Source organism: Etheostoma cragini, chromosome 9, assembly GCF_013103735.1.
Source record: "Etheostoma cragini isolate CJK2018 chromosome 9, CSU_Ecrag_1.0, whole genome shotgun sequence".
Lineage (NCBI taxonomy): Eukaryota > Metazoa > Chordata > Actinopteri > Perciformes > Percidae > Etheostoma > Etheostoma cragini.
The window spans coordinates 23667491-23687231 of record NC_048415.1 but is presented as its reverse complement, the minus strand read 5'-3'; the positions used below and the strand labels follow the sequence as shown (position 1 = coordinate 23687231).

The 19741-nt window shown below is 42.9% G+C and overlaps 2 protein-coding genes across 2 annotated transcripts; one reads left to right on the top strand and one right to left on the bottom strand.

The window, feature by feature from the left end:
- Nucleotides 1-2831: 2831 nt before the first annotated feature.
- LOC117950112 (putative claudin-24) lies at nucleotides 2832-5324 on the bottom strand. The gene has a single exon (XM_034880847.1). It carries the CDS (start codon nucleotides 5013-5015, stop codon nucleotides 4356-4358), a length of 660 nt encoding a protein of 219 aa, XP_034736738.1. The 5' UTR covers nucleotides 5016-5324; the 3' UTR covers nucleotides 2832-4355.
- Nucleotides 5325-7496: 2172 nt separating this feature from the next.
- LOC117950116 (protein WWC2-like) lies at nucleotides 7497-19628 on the top strand. The gene is made up of 2 exons (XM_034880852.1): nucleotides 7497-8025; nucleotides 19505-19628. Exons 1-2 carry the CDS (start codon nucleotides 7880-7882, stop codon nucleotides 19623-19625), a joined length of 267 nt encoding a protein of 88 aa, XP_034736743.1. The 5' UTR covers nucleotides 7497-7879; the 3' UTR covers nucleotides 19626-19628.
- The last annotated feature ends 113 nt before the right edge of the window (nucleotides 19629-19741 follow it).

Below are 19741 nucleotides of genomic sequence, written 5' to 3'. Positions count from 1 at the left end.
TTCATGTCCAGCGGGTCAACGTAAGTCCAATATTAACTTCTGTCTTAGCTCTGTTTAGGTTTTCACGAACTTCTGAAGGAAGTAATTAGCTTAAGCTTAAAAACCCAAAATATCGGCTAAAAGATGCTAAAACGCTCTGTAGAACTGTGGGAAACTAATGAGTTGGCTATATATATATATAAATGTATGTATATATCTATGGGTTCATAGTTGGTAATGCAAAACTTGATTACATATCTGCTTTAATATTCATATTTTAATAATCAGTGATGTATGATATGATGGTATAAAGTGAAGCTCTCTTGGATTTATGTTGCCAGAGTTCAGGGACGGATGCATATCTGCAGATGTTATCATGAACTTTATCTCTAGTGCTGTTTGGAGTGAGCAGCCTGAGTCTCTGTAATGACTGATTGGCATTATCGCCACACAGTGTGGGGGAGGTGACATGACATGACATGCCAAGGTGTGGGCTTCTAACGGGGCCCCATGCGAGGAAGGATCTTAGCAGGTCAGGTTGACTGGGGGCCCTGCTCATGTGACCTGGGTAGGAGGCTGACGAGAGCAGGCATGTGAGTCTGGAGAGGGGGCCGCCTCACAGTACTGATTGTTGCCAGGGAAGACACACACACACACACAAACACACACATACACACTGCAGGAGGAACAAAAGGCCCTCTTGAGCTGAGTACAGCTCTCTGTCAAAAACACAAGTCCCAGAAGTGGATGAAAGGTAGCTCTGAGCCCTCGTGCAACATGGTGAAGGTCTCCATCACAGACTCGATGCCAGTAATCTGTAGCAGGAGAACCACTGATATTAATTTACTGCAATTGAGTATAACAAGTATTCACATTCCTCTAGATAAGAGATTTGGGGAAAGTAGTTAAATAATTCTTCATCTCTGTCTTCCCCACCCTCCCACCTCTCTCTGGCACATTCCCCTCTACAGATAAGCCTGACATAATACCCTGAGCTGGTTAGGTTTTATCTAATCTGTTATTCTAAGTCATAAACTCTATCAGTTATAATAATTAATGGAGGAAAACTCGTAAGAAGGCAGTGAGAGAGGAAGGGTGGTGATCAGTGCAATTAAAACCCCTTATATTAAAGTATGTTGCCAAACGTACCAGAGGTTTGCAAAGATGGCATTTTATTTGCGGGAAACTAGATTTAAATCAGGGCATCTCCATGTATAGCCAGGGGCGGTGAGTTACTACAGTCATCTGAAAGATATAGTTACTGGTTACTACTCAGATTTGACATAAACTGAAAGACATACTGCATATGATACAGTTTTTCAACCTGGTTGGCTTGTGCCTTTCTTACAAGAGGCAGTGTCTAGTTGGGGCCCCTTGTTACAGATAAGTGTTTTACCAAAGAGTGATTTCCTCTCTTAAAGGGGAACTCCACAGATTTACACATCAAAGTCTTTACAGGTGTTGGAGAGGCCTACTGCATATGTGAACACAGTTGTATGAAGACGTTTGTGGCTTCAGGGGGGGGGGGGGCTGTGCCCAAATCTGTTAAATTTCCTCAGGGGATGTCACTTGCGTCAGCGTCAATCAGAGCCGAAAACTACAAGTTTTAAAAATGAAATAAATCTGGAGGTGTGGAGAAAGAAGTAGTTTTGTGTGGCCTGGGTTGGCTCAGTGGTAGAGCGGGCGCACATGTACTTCGAGGATGAGGCCTCGATGCAGAGGTCCAGGGTTTGAATCTGACCTGTAATGATTTCCTGCATGTCCCCCCCCCTCCCCCGTTCTCACCTAGCTGTCCAGTAAAAAATTAAAGGTGGGTGGTAAAGCCCAAAAAATAATCTTTAGAAAGAAGTAGTGTAACCAGACACCCGTAGTCCACTAGCAGCTCCAGGCCCCATTAGCCGCTACTAGCACAACACATCTATATCTCCAGGCTGAGCTTTGGGCAGTTAGGGTTGCAATGTGGGTCACGTAGGCGCCAGGTTTAGAACAAAAAGATCATATCAGTGCTTCGGCTGCAACCATTATCATCCCTTTTTTTAAAGTGGTTATAGGACTGCAATGCCTAACCCATAGAGAGAGCTCTTTAAAATGCTCAGATTGTTTCATTAAGATAGCTGTTCAAGGCCCATTTCCTCTCCCATTAATCATCTCACAATCCCCCAGATTTATGTTGCAACCCTCTAAAGCAGACCAAGCCCTGGGGGCCATTTTTCTGTACTTATCAAAAAGACTTTTACTTTCTATACTTTCAGTACATTTAGCTGAAAACACAATATTTGGACCTGTACTTTACTGGTGTTGGTACTCATATCTGTTCTTATCCCTGCCTGTCAGTGTAGACAGAGAGGGGGGTTGGGTTCTTGCATGGTAATGTGAGGTTTAAGGAACATTATTATGAGTCTGTGGATTAATGGAGTACTGCTTTTCACAAAAATGAAACTCTTAACATGTTACACTGACAATCATATCTGATCAAAGTTTGAACTCTTTGAACTTTGGTCATCTCCACGTCTGAGCATTCAGTGAGAAGGTCACGTTACATCGTTGTCATGGGACATCGGTGTAACTTTACCAGAAGTACTTTGTTGTACCTATGTTTAAGGTACATCATTGATCCTCAAATGTATATTAGTGTCTCTTTAGAAGGTACAAACAAGTAAGGTACAATTTTGTTCTATTGACCAAAGGTACAACTATGTTCTTTTGAGAGTACCAGCCCAGTGACATGCTTTTGTTCCTTAAAGGTACTGTTTTCTACTTTTTTCTGATATTGCAGTCAATCATTTTACAGAGAAAATTAATGATTTGACAATTTCCTTTGTGCTGTGAGAAGTTGGCTTACCAATCCCTCAGGTTTGCAATCGGATGCATTTAAATATAATTAGTAGACGACATGTCATTTCCTAACGTTGCTGCACTGCCCGGCCCTCCAGCAAATGGAGTCTTACGGTAATCGGGGAGAACATCTCTGCAGTTGTTTTTCGCTGCCTCCCCTGCTGATAGCTGCCCTCACACTGGGAGACACCAGGCCCCCCCACAGCCTGCCTGGCGTCAGAGGACAGGAGGGTGTCTCTCGATACACTCCGTGCTTTCTGGCTCTGTGAGGCCGGACTGGCAGATAACCTCAAAATCTAAAGTTTGTCATGTCTCGGCCCACATATGCTTCTCTGACAACATCATTATCCCTCGTTAACTTCATTCTATACACAAAAAGTACCATCATTAGAATGTGAAGGTTTAAAAGTCATACTTCTCCCATGCAATAACACATTTATGTCACTGTACCAGTGTCTATGTAAATGATACAGACAGTTTCGGAGTGCAAAACTGACCTTTGACCCTGGCAAATTTGTGTAATTATGTCCAAGCGGGAGCCGCAAGGCCAACCTGTTCTACATTCTTCACAGTACACACTGCCCATTAGAGCATTCATTAAACACAGCTTAGCTCAGCGAGTGACCAGGAAATCTGATGGAATTAGTCTCAAGCTGTGTTTCCACCTCCCCAGACACACCTGACGGACCAAGACGGCTGTTTTCAGTCCCCCCAGGGACCACTTCAGACCAAAATAGGTTATAGGTTTATGTGACTAACAGACTACCGGATGGGGAAAAGAGCAAAAGAGCAGCCATGTTTCCAACTCTGACATAACTGAAGAAGAATAGGTTGATTGTTTCATACTGATTCATGTCACAGCTTCTCATTGTGTTAACATGAACCAAAACAAACTGATTATATTCAGTTTATCCCAATAGAAAATACAACAAGAAATTTACTTTTTTTTTTAACATGAACAAAGAGACAACTTTTCAATAAAAGCTCAGTATACTTCTTTATGTGAATCATTTGAATGTGCTGCACAATACAGCCCATAAGCAAACTTAACCAGGCACAACATCATGTGTGCTTGCTCTAGGTTTTAGTATTAAGAATAACTTAAAAATCACAGCATTTTAAAAGCTAAGGCATCCTGCAAAAGAGACTGGAAATAGTATTTTCTTCATTTGTTGGCACTGATGGGAGAAGAATCCTGAAGCCTCTTCAGAATAAGGTACAATAAGCATTTTATAAAACATCTTTTAAAAAAACATTCATTTCTACTGGTCCCAGCAGGTTCTTTTCAAATGTGATGTGGGATTGTGCAGGTGAGTCATTCAAAGTAGCTGCAAATTCACTGAGGATTTGGTGGTGGATTTTAGACTAACTCATTGTCACTGCTTTACAAACAGATACAGCGACCCTTATACGGGTTGTTGACTTTGATTTAAACCAGATATTGCCGTCATTATTTTTGAAGCAGTGAAGTGCAGTTCTGCAGGTGATGATTGTGCTGTGCCGTCAGTCTCTATGCAGGTCATTATTTTATGATTCGTCCCTTAAACGTACTCGGAGCGCTTCCTGAAGGAAACATCTGTATTCATGACATGGTATCTGCGCTGCTGCCCAGGCGGAGGCTCCGCCTGTGAACATGAGCAAGAGGTGAGCAGAAGCAGCCCGGCCACTATGAGAAGAAATCCTCCGACCCAGCCGCAGAACAGGGCATCACCGAACTCCCAGCGGGGAACCACATCAGGTATTTTCTCATCAAAGAAACGCATCACGGCTAAATGGGCCATGTAGGACACGGGGATCAGACACAGCACCCCCGAGATCATCCCCAGCACCCCTCCCATGATGATTAAAGTCCTCTTGGTTCTGGAGCTTCTGCGTTCTTTACAGCTGTTGACCAGGTGAAGTCCAGGTATAGCCACTAGCATTCCCAGCATGCCCACGGCGAGAGAGGCACACATGAGGATACGGGCCAGCTTGAGGTCACTGGGAAGGCCCAGCAGGCTGTCGTATGCTCTGCACTCCATACCCCCAACATCCTGGACCACGCATGTCTCCCACAGGCCCTGCTCGTAGCTCTCCACTGGCAGCAGAGCAGTGGACATGGTCAGCCACTGTGGTAAGAGAGTGGTGGTCAAAGCGCACAGCCATGCTCCGACATAGACCAGCATCCCCATCAACTCCAAAGCGCAGGCGCATGTGTCCATCTTTTGCTCTCTTGCTCTTTCTCGCTCTCACTCTCTCTGGCCTCCACGCTTCACAGAGCCACAAGAGTTCTTCTTCTTCTGTGGCTGCACTTCAGATGGAGAGGCCTGCTGGACGTCCAGTCGGGACCAAAACTGCTCACAACACCTGATAATTACAGTTGACCGCTCAGGCTCTGGACTCTGAGCTCTTTCACAAACAGTTCCCACTCAGAGGAGCACACATCTTCTGCTGCTGGGAGGAGAGGGGGCCCGTTTGGCCCTCCCCTTTGCGGCCCTCCTGCTCCCGCTGCTGTGCCAATGGGCAGCAGGGGCAGAGGCAGAGATGCCACAGGGGATGAAAATTGAATGTAGACAGGATTGTATACAGTGGGTTTCCTTGGGTAAGAGATGAATTCCCTGATGGCCATTTCCATATATCCTCTGTGTCCCTCCCTTTGTACAAATAAGCAAACAAATTACCACGGGCCAGCTTAAAACAACAAAGTCAGGTTATTTTTCACAAACGCAAAACACAAACAAAGATATGGTTCTCATAAAATGGGCTGCCTCTAGAGATACTGTAACAACTCCAGTTTTAATCTGTGTGATTGAGATTAGAACTCCTTTTTCACCGAACTTAAAACTCTCTTCAAAATAACCATCTTGTATCCAGTATTTATGAGTAAACTCAGTCATAAACACACAATTATTAATTTATCGTGAAGGTTGCGCTCATGGTGAAGCGTGTGGAAATGCACAATCACCGCTTTCAAGATGATTAATTTATTACACACGTAATGAAATGATGCAAGTAAGATCAACTCTGCCCCATGGAGAGAGAGATCTATTATTGATGATGCATTTCTTTTTAGAATTTAAGAAGGGATGATATTCCTAATTTTGTGACATTCAGGCTTTTTGCCCCATGTGACTGAAACAGAAAAAACAGTGCAGCCTATTGTGTGCTCTCGTATGAACACTACCCAGCCTGTGGGAATCGATGGTAGGCGGCGGTAGATCAACGCTCTGATGTGAGACAATGTTTCCCAGGAGGAAACACACTTAGACAACCAGCAGCCCGCGAAACTCCTCCTACTGAGAGCAGAAGGCTCAGCTGACTGCACTGACGTCTCGACACAGAGTCCATGTTTGCTCTGCTGCACACACACACACACACACACACAAACACTCACACAGATCTACCTGTTTGGCAACAAATTTCCCCCTTTACCGGATTTTTTACTTTAATGTCACACTGAATTTGAGTCGATGCACCAATAACCTGAAGAAATAAATTAAATCATTGAAGTGCAGTTCCTACTGGTCACAGATTAAAAAATACTAATCAAAAACAAATGCAACTCCCCTCAATGCAGACCAACCTGTCTCACACACACACACACACACACACACACACAGATGATGTTTATTGCGTCATCTGTTAATGTACTTTTTATCTTGTAGTATAATGATCTTGAATACTCTGCTCCTGCTGTTAAAGGCTCCTTATCTACAGTATTTAGTGGCCATAAGGATATGAGCACTGTGAACTCTGCTCACTGCCTTTGAGTTGTTCTGATATAAACTTTGGCTTTGTTGGAGAGTCTGGTGTGGAGGATTTACATCCTATACCAGAAAATGTTTGTTACATTTTTTTAATTAAATTGTATTCTAGTGCACACATAAAAGCATACACCACATAAGCAAAATATACATTTAAATAAGTCAAAGATTTTTAACCTTTGACAATATGGGGTCCCCTGTCATTTCGGTTGTTGTGCCTAACTGGTGTATACAGTGTTAGCCAGTTAAGAAGTTTGCAATTAATTAACTTGCTACAAAATCCTTGTCACACAATGAACCTGGAGCCTTTAGGCATGAGGGTAAAAGAACATTTATTTTAGGGCAGACAGTTTGACTTGTTGATCTGTTGTAGCAGGAAAAGCACAGGTGACACTGATTGTGTTAATGGCTCTGTCCCATTAAGCATGACAGAGAGCCAGCATGCAAAATACCTAGACCTTGGAAAAGCCTAAATGGAATGCAGCCGTTTTTAATATCATCACTTCCACCACTGAGACGAACCAAAACGCCTGCTGTGAACATGGTCTTGCTGATCCACAATGGCCCGGGACCTGTCTTGTAAGGAAGGGGCTGTGGTGACAGTTTATGTTGCAATGCATATTGGAGACACCAGGTGGCGCTGGCTTACCATTTAAATAACCCTGCTTTCAACGACAAACCACGTTTTTTTTTCACTGTGTTGAGTGGTGTTGTCTGGATTAACTCGAGTAAAATATTACCCTGTTTTGAGGTGACCCTTTTAAAAAAAAAAGATAGTAAGAATTGAGTTGTGTCTCAGGAATCAACAGGTAGTTTGAAAGATGAACAGTAACGTTAGCTACATTAGTTATCGGTGTTGCCGTCATAGCTGACTCTTTCGTCTGCGACTGAATTCTCGTTGACGTAAAACATTAAATACATGTTCTCAAGCTTAACGATACACTTTAATGAGTGTCGAGCTCCGAAGGTTTCCTATTGGACACAGGAACTCGCTCAGTCGTACGTCCGACCGTTTATGCAAATCAGCTCTACCCGAATATGGACACGGAGGAATGAGACATGGTGGAGGAGGCGAACATGGAGGACCGAGGACCGTGAGCACTGGCACTGTTTTTGGGGGGGTTGTAAGAACAAACGTGGATGTACCTTCAGCGGGACCTTTTAAGCGGACAAGCTCGGTGGAAAGTTTTGTATTTGCGTCTCCATTTTTTGCTCCGACAAGTGCGTCGAGGTAGAGTTTTTGGGAATGCGGTGAAGACCGACTTTTTCGGGGGGATAAAAAGCAGGGCAGAGGGCTCCAGCCCTCTCACCATCCCGACGCTATGCCGTGGGTCAGCGGCGGTAAACGGAGAGAGAGCTCGGAGCTGCCGCTGCCCGCGGGCTGGGAGGAAGCCCGGGATTACGATGGCAGAGTGTTTTTTATCGACCACAACACCCGGCAAACTTCATGGATTGACCCCAGAGATAGGTATGCTAAAGGCCTGGGACTACTGGGACTACACACACTCACACCAAATAGTTTTAATTCAACAAGTTCTCCGACCAAACAGTCAGAACTGACTGGAGGAGATGCCAGGGCGGCCGGGACGAAGGGGGCGACTACAAGGGAAGGCAGTTTTGTTTAGGGGGCTAGTGCAGTTAATGTACATTGCCTTTAATGTGACACCAGGTTGCGGAGGATATATAGCCACGACCGATTAATCAGATGAGATTTGGCAGAAGTTGTGGCCTCCCCGTCTCATTTAGAGGTTCCCATGCAAACACGGGACGTAACGCCCGTGGTCACCCACCGTGCTCTGCTCACACGAACCCGGCCCCAGTATTTCGCTTTAAACGCAAAGTCTGACAGCAGCCCAGCCTTTCCGGTTTGTTGTGTTTCAGTTGGTAATCGCCAAACGGCTGCCTGTGTTAGTACAGCACACATACACCCAGTCAGACTGAGCACCCGGGTTTACACAGATCTGGCTCTTCTTCATGGAAGAAGAGGAACTTGATGTCTGTCTCATAACCCAATCATTAGGACTCACCAGTAAGCCAGACTTCCAGTGACCTGAGACATTCCTGGTTCACACACCTAACGTAACAAAGTGAGCTAGTGTTATCCAGTCTTTTTTCCTTTTCATACAAAGACACCTCAAGTCTTATAGTGTGTCAAGTTTAGCTCTGAAGTCTACTCCATAATGTTGTTGTCCATCCCAAAAATGACCCATAATGTGTGTGTTTCACTGGATTTGAGAATGGAGCATGTTACAGCTAAACCTTTAAACTCCAACTCCCAGAAATCTTTGTAAAAATATGTGAGGAATGCTAGTTGGGCCACTGGGAAACCTGCAAGGATGTGCTTTTGTGGGGACTTGGATTTCACCAACCCAGAAACAGGCTCAATCAGGCATTCAAAGCAGACTTTGTTGAGATTACTGGGAATTAAAGCAAGTATTTTAACTCTACTGCATTATGAGGGAAAGGCAGAAATTCACAGTGCATGTCAAAAACAACACTCCAAGTATGGCTGATTTTGAGTTCCAGTCTGTTTCTATGTAACATTAGTCCAGATTTGTTGCAGCTAATTTCTTCAACAGCGGGAATGTGTAAAAGCCGCATGTAATCCAGATAAGAAAAACCTGATTTCCTCAAAGGCCCCCTCCTCCCTGCGAGTTGATTAACCATTGTTATGTGAAGCTGATAGCAGTTTCACAACATCTAATATCTAAGATTGAATGTACGTCTGGGGTTTTACGTTTGCATGACTAAAGAATGTTCTCTGCATTTGTTCTGGTGCTGCTCAGTGATTTATAGGTTATCACTGCCAGAGGAATGTCTTCTGTCACCACCTGATACTGACTTTCCAATAAATCACATCACTATACAGCACTAAAGCTGACTTTCTGCTAACATGCAACAGATACAAAAAGGTGTCAGCCATTCGGTCAGTGTTACCACTCTTGAAAAATATAGCCTAGATCTTTCCGTCAGCTGCAGATACAATGACTGGTTGCATGTAGTGGATGTCCGAAGGAGAGAGAGGAATGCAGTGATGATAAGAGTTTCCTACTTTTCCTGTCAAGGCCCAGTTTGACAGCTGTTCAGTTTTATGTACAACTGAAATCAAAGGCTGGTAGTTTAAGGATTGTTGTTTGGTATCTACACTTGGGACTTGGTTTTCATCATACTGAGTCATATTATTGGCTGAGGCTGATATTACCTTACCTTTTCACACCTGAATTGATGTGAAGATTGAATGAATGATCTGTTCATATTTTATAAAAACAACCGTCAGAGCCGTGTTTCCTTTCAATAGGAAGTGTGAATTTAATCTGAAATAACTAATAGTAAAATGCAGTTGATCCCCACTCAGTATTCATTGGACCATGGTAGTTTGTGTTGGAGAGTGAGTTGACAGGATAAATATTAAGGGCCCTGAAACGCGCCTGATTTGGCAGGGATCAAACTCTTCATATTTTGGGCAAAACATGATCAGTGTCTGAAGCGTTACACAGGCCTCAGCAACCCATTTGTGTAGCACCTTGTGTAGCAATGCTGAGTGCAGCTACTACCATCCTGTGATCTGTTGTGTCGTACAGCTCGCAGATATAGGGGCGTCCGATGTGTGCGAACCTCCAGGTCTGATGACCCGCAGAGAGGCGCGTCAGTGGCGCATTATCGCCTAATCACAAAAACACAAGAGTCATTAAGCTTAAACACAAGTGTCAGTGATGATCATGCTGTAACCGAGCTACACATCAGCCAGGGGTCCAGTGTGTTCCTGCTCGTACAGTTGGACATCTGACCGCGGCCGAGGGAGGCTGGATGGAGCTGATTTTTGGTTAGATGACAGCGTGTAGTGAAAAATTGGATGGATGTGTGAACACAGTGCGCAGATACCTGGGAACACGTTGGAGCGTCCCTCAACAAATGGCTTGCACAAGGCACCAAATGAAAACCGGAAAACATTGCACTTTTTGAACCATCTACCCCCCTCAGTACTCTTGATGATGGCTATGTCTCTTGAGAATGGTGGCTACCTCGAGCGGCCCGGGGCGGCCCTGCCGGCTCCTGCAGATAAGAGAAGCCGTTCTCTGGAGCTTTTTTGTTGCTGTGGAATGAGCGTTATGTTAGGCATGCCTACACTAATGCCCGGGGGCTCTGCTCGCTCGCGGCCCCAGACAAAGCAGCAGAACAGAGGCCGTTTCCCACGTGTCTGCCTCCTCCTCTCCATCCTGGGCCCTGTAGGCCTCCTTTATTAGCTCGGTTATGCAACAGCCATGGCCGGCCTGCCGCTCAGCAAAGGGGGGCCTTTATACTTGGTCACAAAGCACACCAAATTCAATTATTCTGGAAAGGATGAGCTGTGTTTCCAGCACCGAAAGGTTATTCACATGCGCTGAACCCCGCTGTTATTTTGCTTCCCCCAGTGTTTTCATTATGATGGCTCTTTTTTGTCTTTTGGTGGGGGGGAGGTTCCAAACATGCCATTTGCTTGATCCTGTGTCATTTGGTCCTATGGCTTTTCCATGTTCTTTTTCACAATAAGACAATGTGTTTGTCTTCAGCTTTCACCTCGCTCCATGTTCTGGAAGTTCTAACCTCTTTCCCCCAGCGGTTCTTTAGCCGTTACTCCCTTTCATGTGTAGCTTTCCCAGAAGAGAACCTATGTTTTAAAATGATTTACAGGCCTTTATTTAGTCACTCGATATTGCGTTGCATCCTCCCAGGCTGTGTGTTGATGCCCCTTCTGACGCAGCTCCATTCAGCAGTGTGTTTCATGTGTATGTTGTGAAGAATGCTACCTAAACAGGACATGCCAAAGTCAGTGGACCAGCCTCGAGCTCTGGGCCACCATTGTTTTATTCCCCCCCTTCCACACATCTGCACTATTCTTTTTTGAAAAGATAAATGTAGTTGACGCTCGCTGGTTTTGCCCGTTTGGTGTGTAAGTTTCTGTACTTTACTTCTTGTCATAGCTTTTTGAAATCCCACACAATTGCTGTAAATCAGCAGCTTTTCATGTGCTTGCAGCTCTTTTGGGTAACGCCCTCATTTAAAAGCGTTATGAACCGATTTTATTAACACAGTGTAATGCAGATTTAAAGACATTGAAGTTTCTTTTTTTTTTTATCCATTTGTCAACTCTTATTACAACTGTGTATAATGGTACTATGGTCATTAAGTATCTGTTTGAAGACCAGCACCAGATTTTGTTTTTAAATGGTCATTTATAAAATATCCGTCATGCATATTTACCTAAAATATTTACACGATGTTATTAGTGATGGATTCTAAACATTTGAGTGTTTTTATCCTCATAGTGAAGTAAACCCAACACTGATGCTGCAGCGTTGTGGGGCCTCTTCATATAGCCTTTTCTTCTTTTTAAGATTATTTTTGGGGCTTTTCCCTTTTTTTCATGCTATGTTTACATGTGGCCGGCTATTTTCATAACCGGACCTTTCAACCTCTACGTTTTCAAAAATATCGTGCACAGCTGTCAGTTTCCAGATAAGTGTTCATTTACAGTACCCCTTAGAGCCCCAACGATAAAGGATTTTAAAGCTGATACCAATACGAATATTTGGTTCTTTATAATATATATATATATTTTTAATCAGTAAATTTTAAATGCCGATACAATACATTGGGAAAGGACTAATATCAGCCGATGATATCGTCCTTCTGATATTGGTCAGGCTTGTGTGTGTACGTGTGTGTGTGTGTGTGTGTGTACTTGTGCGTGGGGGACACGCAGCAAAGGGCCGCAGGTCGGATTCCCCCCCGGGCTGCTGCAGGACTCAGCCAACATGGGGTGCATGCTCGTACTGGATGAGCTAGAGGCTGCCCCTAATATATCCCATTTCTCCCCAAAAGGTTGTGCGCTGGTCATTGATGGTGTGCAACAAAAAGATTCCCAGTTATGAATCGATTCAAGCTCTACTGATTTCAAAATCGAGTCATATTTTTTTGTAATGATGTTTATAATACACATGGTAAAAGGAACTTGTACATAGTATACTCTGAATCATTTTTAATTGAGAATCATTTTTGAGTAAAATCGATTTTGAATTGAAGTGTGAGCCTAAAAATCGATAACGCATCGTGACATTTTCTGAATCGTGCACCCCTACTGGTCCTTGGGTACTTGGCTAATATTATATTTTAAAGGGGGTACCTTATTGAAAACACTTTGAGAACCACTGCCTTAAAGCGATCGGTGAGAAAGCTTGCTTTTTTAAAAGAAGATGCTCATTGCTAAGAAGAGCAGTGTATGAATATCTTCTAATTTGATTATGTCAGGGTGCGACACTGGGGAACCAAACTCTGCTCCCCTCACATAAGACAAGCCTATCCCACATGTCCAGACGCTGTCTAAATGTGTACAGAGACAGAGATGTCGGTCTACTTATAGGAGACCTATTTCCATAGGATTCGACACATAATTGGAGAAGCGGGTGTCTGTCCGTCTGTCAGCTGCTTCAGCCCCGCTCTGAAATGCTGCACCCAGCCCTCAGAGAGGCTGGGCATAAATGACATTCCTCCCAAAGTTGTTTCCACGTTTCTTTTTTAACACCGAAAGGAATTTGTAGACCAACAACACTTGTGGCATTATTTTTTCCTCACAGACTTGTGACCCCCTCCAGAGAAGAGCTAACATTATGAGAATGAATGCAGGTGGTATTCGTGATGCATATCAGAGTTAAAATGGGAACATGCAGAATTTTCTGTTATCGCCTCATGCCCGTCTGTGACATTTGTTGTTTTTCCGGTCACATATGCAATGCTTGTCATCCAGAGGTCAAGCCGCAACTCTTATTTGTAGGCTTCAGCAGCTGGCTCTCTGGGATGATAAAAGACTTTCACTGGTTGAAATGCTTGCTGAGACTGGCTGTTTGGTTTATTAATACAGGGAACCGTCTCACAATTAAACATCAGTGTCAGAACTGTATCCCATATGCACTGCTAGACTGAGGAGACTGCAACGGGCTATGGCGACAACTTGTCCAAATGAACACATTTGGTGGAGCGATCAACTACATGTTTATACTTTAATATGAACGTGGAGAACTGTATGAAAGACCACAGTGACATGAGTGCCTTTGAATTGTGTCGGCTGCTGGAAGATGTGATGTGGCTACTGCGGTCAAGCTAAAGGATAGGAACTCCAATCCAAAGCATCAATACCCGGACTATTTGGTTCCATAATGAAATAAAAGAAGGAATATTGTGTGTCATGTACTGCGGAGTCCGCTGTTTGTTGCATCTTCATTTGCACATTGCTGCAGCAGAGAAACAAAGGAGCTGGCGGTGATGATCCGACCAGATGAGCTCCAGTGGCCCAGACTCCAGTTTCACATGCCTTTCCCATGCAGCGGCCCGTCGCCAGGCAAAGGTTGCTGCAGATAGAAATATCCTCTGGGACGACCCAGGATGGCACAGATTAGTCTAGAATTAGCAAATGTCGTTGACAACTAAATATATTTTGCCGGGAAGTTTTGGGACACGAGCAGGCCGGGCAGCATTTCATTCCTCCACAGCTGAACATGCTCGTCATTCTGTCAGTGTCTCGCCTTTCTATTCTAATAAATGTCTCATTTTCTGTTTCCTCTTGGATTGAAAAAATTACATTTAAGTACAGTTAAAAATGACATGTGTAACAGTTTAGAACAAAACCTATTAATCTTGTTCTTTTACTGCTGGCAGAGCAGCTTGTAACTAACCATATTTATTACAATTTATATATTTTATTATTATCTTTGGGCTGTTTTAGGCCTTTAATGATAGGACAGCTGAAGAAGTGAAAGGGGAGAGAGGGTGGGGGGGGGTGACTTGCAGCAAATGGCCACCGGTCAGAATCGAACCTGGGCCCCCTGCATCGAGGAGTAAACCTCGATAATGGGCGCCCGCTCTACCAACTGAGCTATCCGGGCGCCCACATTTTCTATATTATTATGCTTTACATTACCGCTGGACATTGTCGGTGTTATGCTGTGGTGTTTTCACAGCTTCCTCTCCGGGTTTATGTTTGCTAAACTTATTTATTGTTACATGGCAGTGTGATAAAAATGATTGATTTTAAAAAGCTGTGCACCTGCAAGGTAAAAAAATAAATAATTATGGAAAGGACAGGGGAAAAAATTAAATATCAGGTTATTTTCTCAGGCTGCATTTACCAAACAAACACTTTATTATGCATAACTGTAAACCCTGCTGGTAGAAATTAAATTCAATAATTTAGTTTAGTAGAACTTTTGATTGCACTGGGAAAAAGTTTTTTGTGTGTGTAAACAAGGCGCACACACAATGTTTCAACGACATGACAATTTTTAATTTATTTTTTCATTGTCGGACGAAAGTTTAAAAATATTTATTTTTCCGGAGCATTCAGCTGTTGTGTGGACTTTACTTCCTGTCTTTGAAAGCCATCCATAGCCATGCTGGTGGTTAAACCTCCGTTATGGTCACTGCCTGCACCTGCTGTAGAGTTGCAGTAGTCCTATAGTCATAAAGTTATTAATGAAATCAGTGTTTGGCCTTACATACCTGAGAAGCGTGGTGTCAGAGCATTCTTACTCGTTATGTAATGCGTTGTGTTGACCGATTGACAACGTCAGCAAACATGGTTTACCCCGGGTCAGTATGTCAGTCAACAGGAGACTGGCTGAGGGGCAAAAGCTGACTGATAGAAATGTTCCTAAATAAGTGTCACGTTTAGCATTTGAGTAAATTTTTAGTATGCTCAAAGGATCCCACCAAAAATGGTCATATACTACTATATTGTTTTATAATAAATCATATCATAAGATCGCTCTCCTACTGCTCACATCTGCTGTGTGTGTGTGTGTGTGTGTGTGTGTGCTCTGCAGCAGAGGGTACACACTCTCCCAAGACCAAGACATGACTGGGAAAAACAGAGGCTTCTGTCACAAGACAAACCGAAACATTCACATATTCAGAGTCAGATCTGTGGGAGGACATGTTTCTCTCTCTCTCTCTCTCTCTCTCTCTCTCTCTCTCTCTCTCTCTCTCTCTCTCTCTCTCTCTCTCTCGGAGGGCGGAGGGCAGACCAGGACTACACTCCCTCTGACGTCACACAGCTTCCCATCCAGAGGTTCTCGTTGTCTTCCCTGTTTTAACAACCTTTTTGACTCGTTCCAAATTTACATCTCTTACCTTTTTGACTGCTTAATGGGCCTACTTTTGACATACTTCTTCCAATTCTTGTCATCATGGTTCCTCCTTTCTTCATTGTTTACGTAAAACCCAACTGCCCTGTCTTTTATGTACTATAAAAGTGTGGTTAGTGTCTGCACATTTATTTACCTTGGACAAACACTAAAACCAGGTGGGAGTGTGCTTGTGTTTGGCTGCATCGAACCCCTTTTTACACGCTGTCACCATGCTGCTGCCTGCAGTATATGTGTAGTTGTTAGGGGATTTTGGGAATATGTAGGAATTTATTTTGGCACACATCTGTGTGCTTTTCTAGCAGGTAGGGGTGGGCGGATGTAATGATTCAGCAGGAAGTTGAAGTTGAAGTCCAGCTCGCCAGTTGGGTCACAAGATGAAACTAAGGGTTGGGAGATGATCAAGTAGTTAAAAGAGAAGAAAAAAAACAATAAGCTCTATAAAGTTGTGTGCACTTTTTAGTACATCTAAGGTAAAAATCCCTCTTAGCTCACATCTCATAGAAATATGTGATCTTATTGAGGGGTTGGGAGCTGACTTTGTATCGTTTTAAAGGGTCACAAGCCAAAAAGGTTGGGAACCACTGACTAAGCCGAATGATGGAAACGTAATAGCCAACTACTTTCATAATCAAATAATTATCAAAGTAATTTTTCAAGCAAAACAATTCAAACATTTACTGGTTCCAGTTCCTCCAATGTGAGGAAGTGGATCACCTCTGGCTCTCTCTGGAACCTGTCCACTTAAAAGACCAAACAATTATTCAATTCATTCAAAATATAAAAATATAAGTATAACAAATAGTTGTCAGATTATCTGACCACAACAATAATTTCTAAGGTCAGTCCCACATTACTGTTGTCCTTATCTCAGGATGTGGCCATACAGTATCTATCAAACCTTTCAGAAGGACATGGCAAAATAAAAATAAAACGTTCATCAAATAAAATCAACATCTTTTACAACCCTGTGTGATCGCCATCTTTTCAGTTGTTACAAATAGCAGAAAGAGCACATTTTAACAATTTATTATCCGCATCAGAACACCCTGAAGACGCCCCGTGTACAATTAACAAGTGCAGCAAATATGTTTTTACATATTCATTGTATGCCATTCTAATAAAAAAAAGGCTTTATTGGGTGTTTTTAGAAAGCGTGAAACCTCTGTGTTTCCTGATCATATAATTCATCAGCATGTGTCTCAGTGCTGGTGGCATTTGGCCGGAGAACCTGGTCTTTGCAACCCAGTTGAGATTAGGATCTGGTGCAGAGATGAGAGCTGCTGCGTCTGTCCACTGAGGAATGTGATGCAGAATGCCTCGGCTACTCTCTCCGCCCCCCCCCCCCCCCTTCATTGTGTGCATGCCTCGCCAGGATCACGCCTCACGCACTGTCTGCATTGTGAGCATACTGCATTGGAAAGGGTCACTGTATCCGGACCCCCTTTTGTCTGCGCTGATTGATGGTATTCAGACAGTTTCAGTTTCTGTATGTTCTGCTGTCATCAGACCCCCCCGGTTCACAGCTCACTGATATGTGTAGATTAGGGGAGTTAGCGTTGTATCGGCCTGATGCCGTTAGTTCTGCACCGTCATCGTCGCTGTTATGGCCTGACACAGTGTGTGCTGATGGGGCCCGCATCGACACACGTGGCTGCATAAATCCTTACACTGTGGTATTCATTTCTCTTGCCTTAGGTCCATCCAAATTCTTTAAAGAAGAAAGTCCAAGAAGAGTTTTAAATCACAAATCAGTTAGTCTAAAAGGACAAAATGTTTCAGGCTTCACAATGTAAGCTAAATAATACACATGGAGCGTACTTTATGCTGTGTTTATGTATGTTTACATGCATACATTTTATATGTACTTAATTACCATATAGTACTGATACTTGTCTGACTAATTGAACAAAATTTAAAGGAGACATATTGAGCTTACAAACACAGACTTTAATGTTAAAAAACTACATTTTTCTCTGTATTTTGGGGCGTACGATTCAGTCTTTTAGACTCAAGATTCGAGTCAATATTAAGTTCTGATTTTCAAAAATGATTCTCGATTTAAAAAAAAAAAAAAAAAAAAAAAAAAGTAGTATGTTAAATGTAGTTACTTTTCGTGTGTGTGTGTGTGTGTGTGTGCGTGTGTGTGTGTGTATTATTCATGGGGATTTGTTTATTTGTTACTTTAACATCCTGTTATGAGGTATGTGCATGTTGTGCGTGATGTCTGTAAGCTACTGGGACCTTGAATTTCCCCTTTGGGGAACAATAAAGTATCTATCATATGATTGCAGTAGACATACAACATAAATAAATATATAAAAAAATATATATTTCCAAGTGGAAAAGCCAAGTCTGCTCTGAGTGGCATGCAAGAAAAGGCCCACCTTCACGCAGGTAGTAAGCAAGACTGATGTAATTTTCTCAGCCGGTCTCCTGCCCCCCTGAACTGGTCTGCTCATCCCCTCAGGGCACGGAACACCTTTCCTATCCTTGGAAAACACACAAGCTTGTAAATCTGACAATCACCAACACAAGTCTAAGTATAAAAGTATAGTTTCAGACCATAAAGTAAACGTTAGTGAATCGGCATCTTATGGTGTGTGTTTTTCATATATAAATGAATAATTTTCTTGGCTTCTTTTTTGTATAACATTGGTATTTCATGCTCAATTTATTTTTGTTCAACTTGTACTAATGATGCAGACACACTTTCTCAGAGAAATCCATTTATCAGAGATTTGGTTTGCACTGTTGGGATATGTGGATGAGTGGAGCAGTTGCTCGACATATGAAAATAGCGAGTTTTGTCATGATTGACCAGTTTGAATAATTCAAGTGCATCATAGAAATGGATAAACCTACAGTACCAATATGTATTCATACTTGCCTCAGTAATTGTTTTAGTGCTCGCTGTGAAACAAAAGCTACGTAGTTGGATTGAAAGGATCGCTCTGGATAATTGCTATCCTGTGACGGGGTTTCTCTTTGCGACCTTAATATGCATCTCAGAACGTGGGAGGCAGTGCAGCTCTGCAGTTGAGGGTGGGGGGGGAGAATTTTCTTTAGATCGTGTTTACTTTTTGCTTCTTTCCCCTCGATTTGACATTGAAAACATCTTTCATAAACACAGCGCCCTGAAGGCCAGTTGATGCTAACAGGAAAAATGACGTAATGTGCGAGACAGAAAAGCAGATGTATGGTTATGTCAAACTCCAATCTAAGAAGAATTATGAAATAAAGACTATGGTGGAAAAGTGTTTAGTTGGGTACTTCTGTAATATAATTTTTTTTACGGGTGACATGATGAGCACACTAATCCAAAGAGACTGAGTAGCAGAGCCATTCAAACACAAATTGAGTTGGGCAAGATTTTAAAACCAGGAAATAGATGGCCAACATTTTAAGCAGGAGCCTATTTAAAAACTGTGCAGTGATCCAAGGCTGTTACTCATAAATATAGTGGATGGGCAGATAGGACAGGAGGCAAAAGCGTGGTTAAGTTCAGCCCGCTTCCTTTGACCGCCCATTTTAACCGACTCATCACGCTCTGCAGGATAGTTCAGCGCTTTGTCTATCTTCTTAGCCGCAAAACTGGCCAGAAAACACACTGATAATCTCTTATAAACAATGTATTATGTGTGATATTACTTATCTGATTGTTCTGGGTCACTCTTGGGTTGCATCTGGGCCGGATCGATTCGTATCGGCAGTATTAAGGTTGTTTTTTTAAAGGTGGTATAAAAGAGCTGTCCTTTCAAATCATTTCAGGATCACCAAACCGCTGACGTTCGCCGACTGTGTTGGAGACGAACTGCCTCTCGGGTGGGAGGAGGTTTATGACCAGCAAGTGGGAGTTTACTACATCGACCACATCAACAGTGAGTACTAACCCATCGAGCTGGGCGATATGTAAAAAACGGATATCATGATATTTTGGACCAAACGCTTCGATATAGGGTTGACTAGTGGTGGTTTCACAAATGCGATCACAATGAGATTTTTGAC

Coding starts and splice junctions, on each gene's coding strand:
- LOC117950112 (XM_034880847.1), bottom strand. CDS start 5,015: ATGGACACATGCGCCTGCGCTTTGGAGTTGATGGGGATGCTGGTCTAT.
- LOC117950116 (XM_034880852.1), top strand. CDS start 7,880: ATGCCGTGGGTCAGCGGCGGTAAACGGAGAGAGAGCTCGGAGCTGCCG. Junction 8,026..19,504: donor TGGATTGACCCCAGAGATAG/GTATGCTAAAGG, acceptor AAATCATTTCAG/GATCACCAAACCGCTGACGT.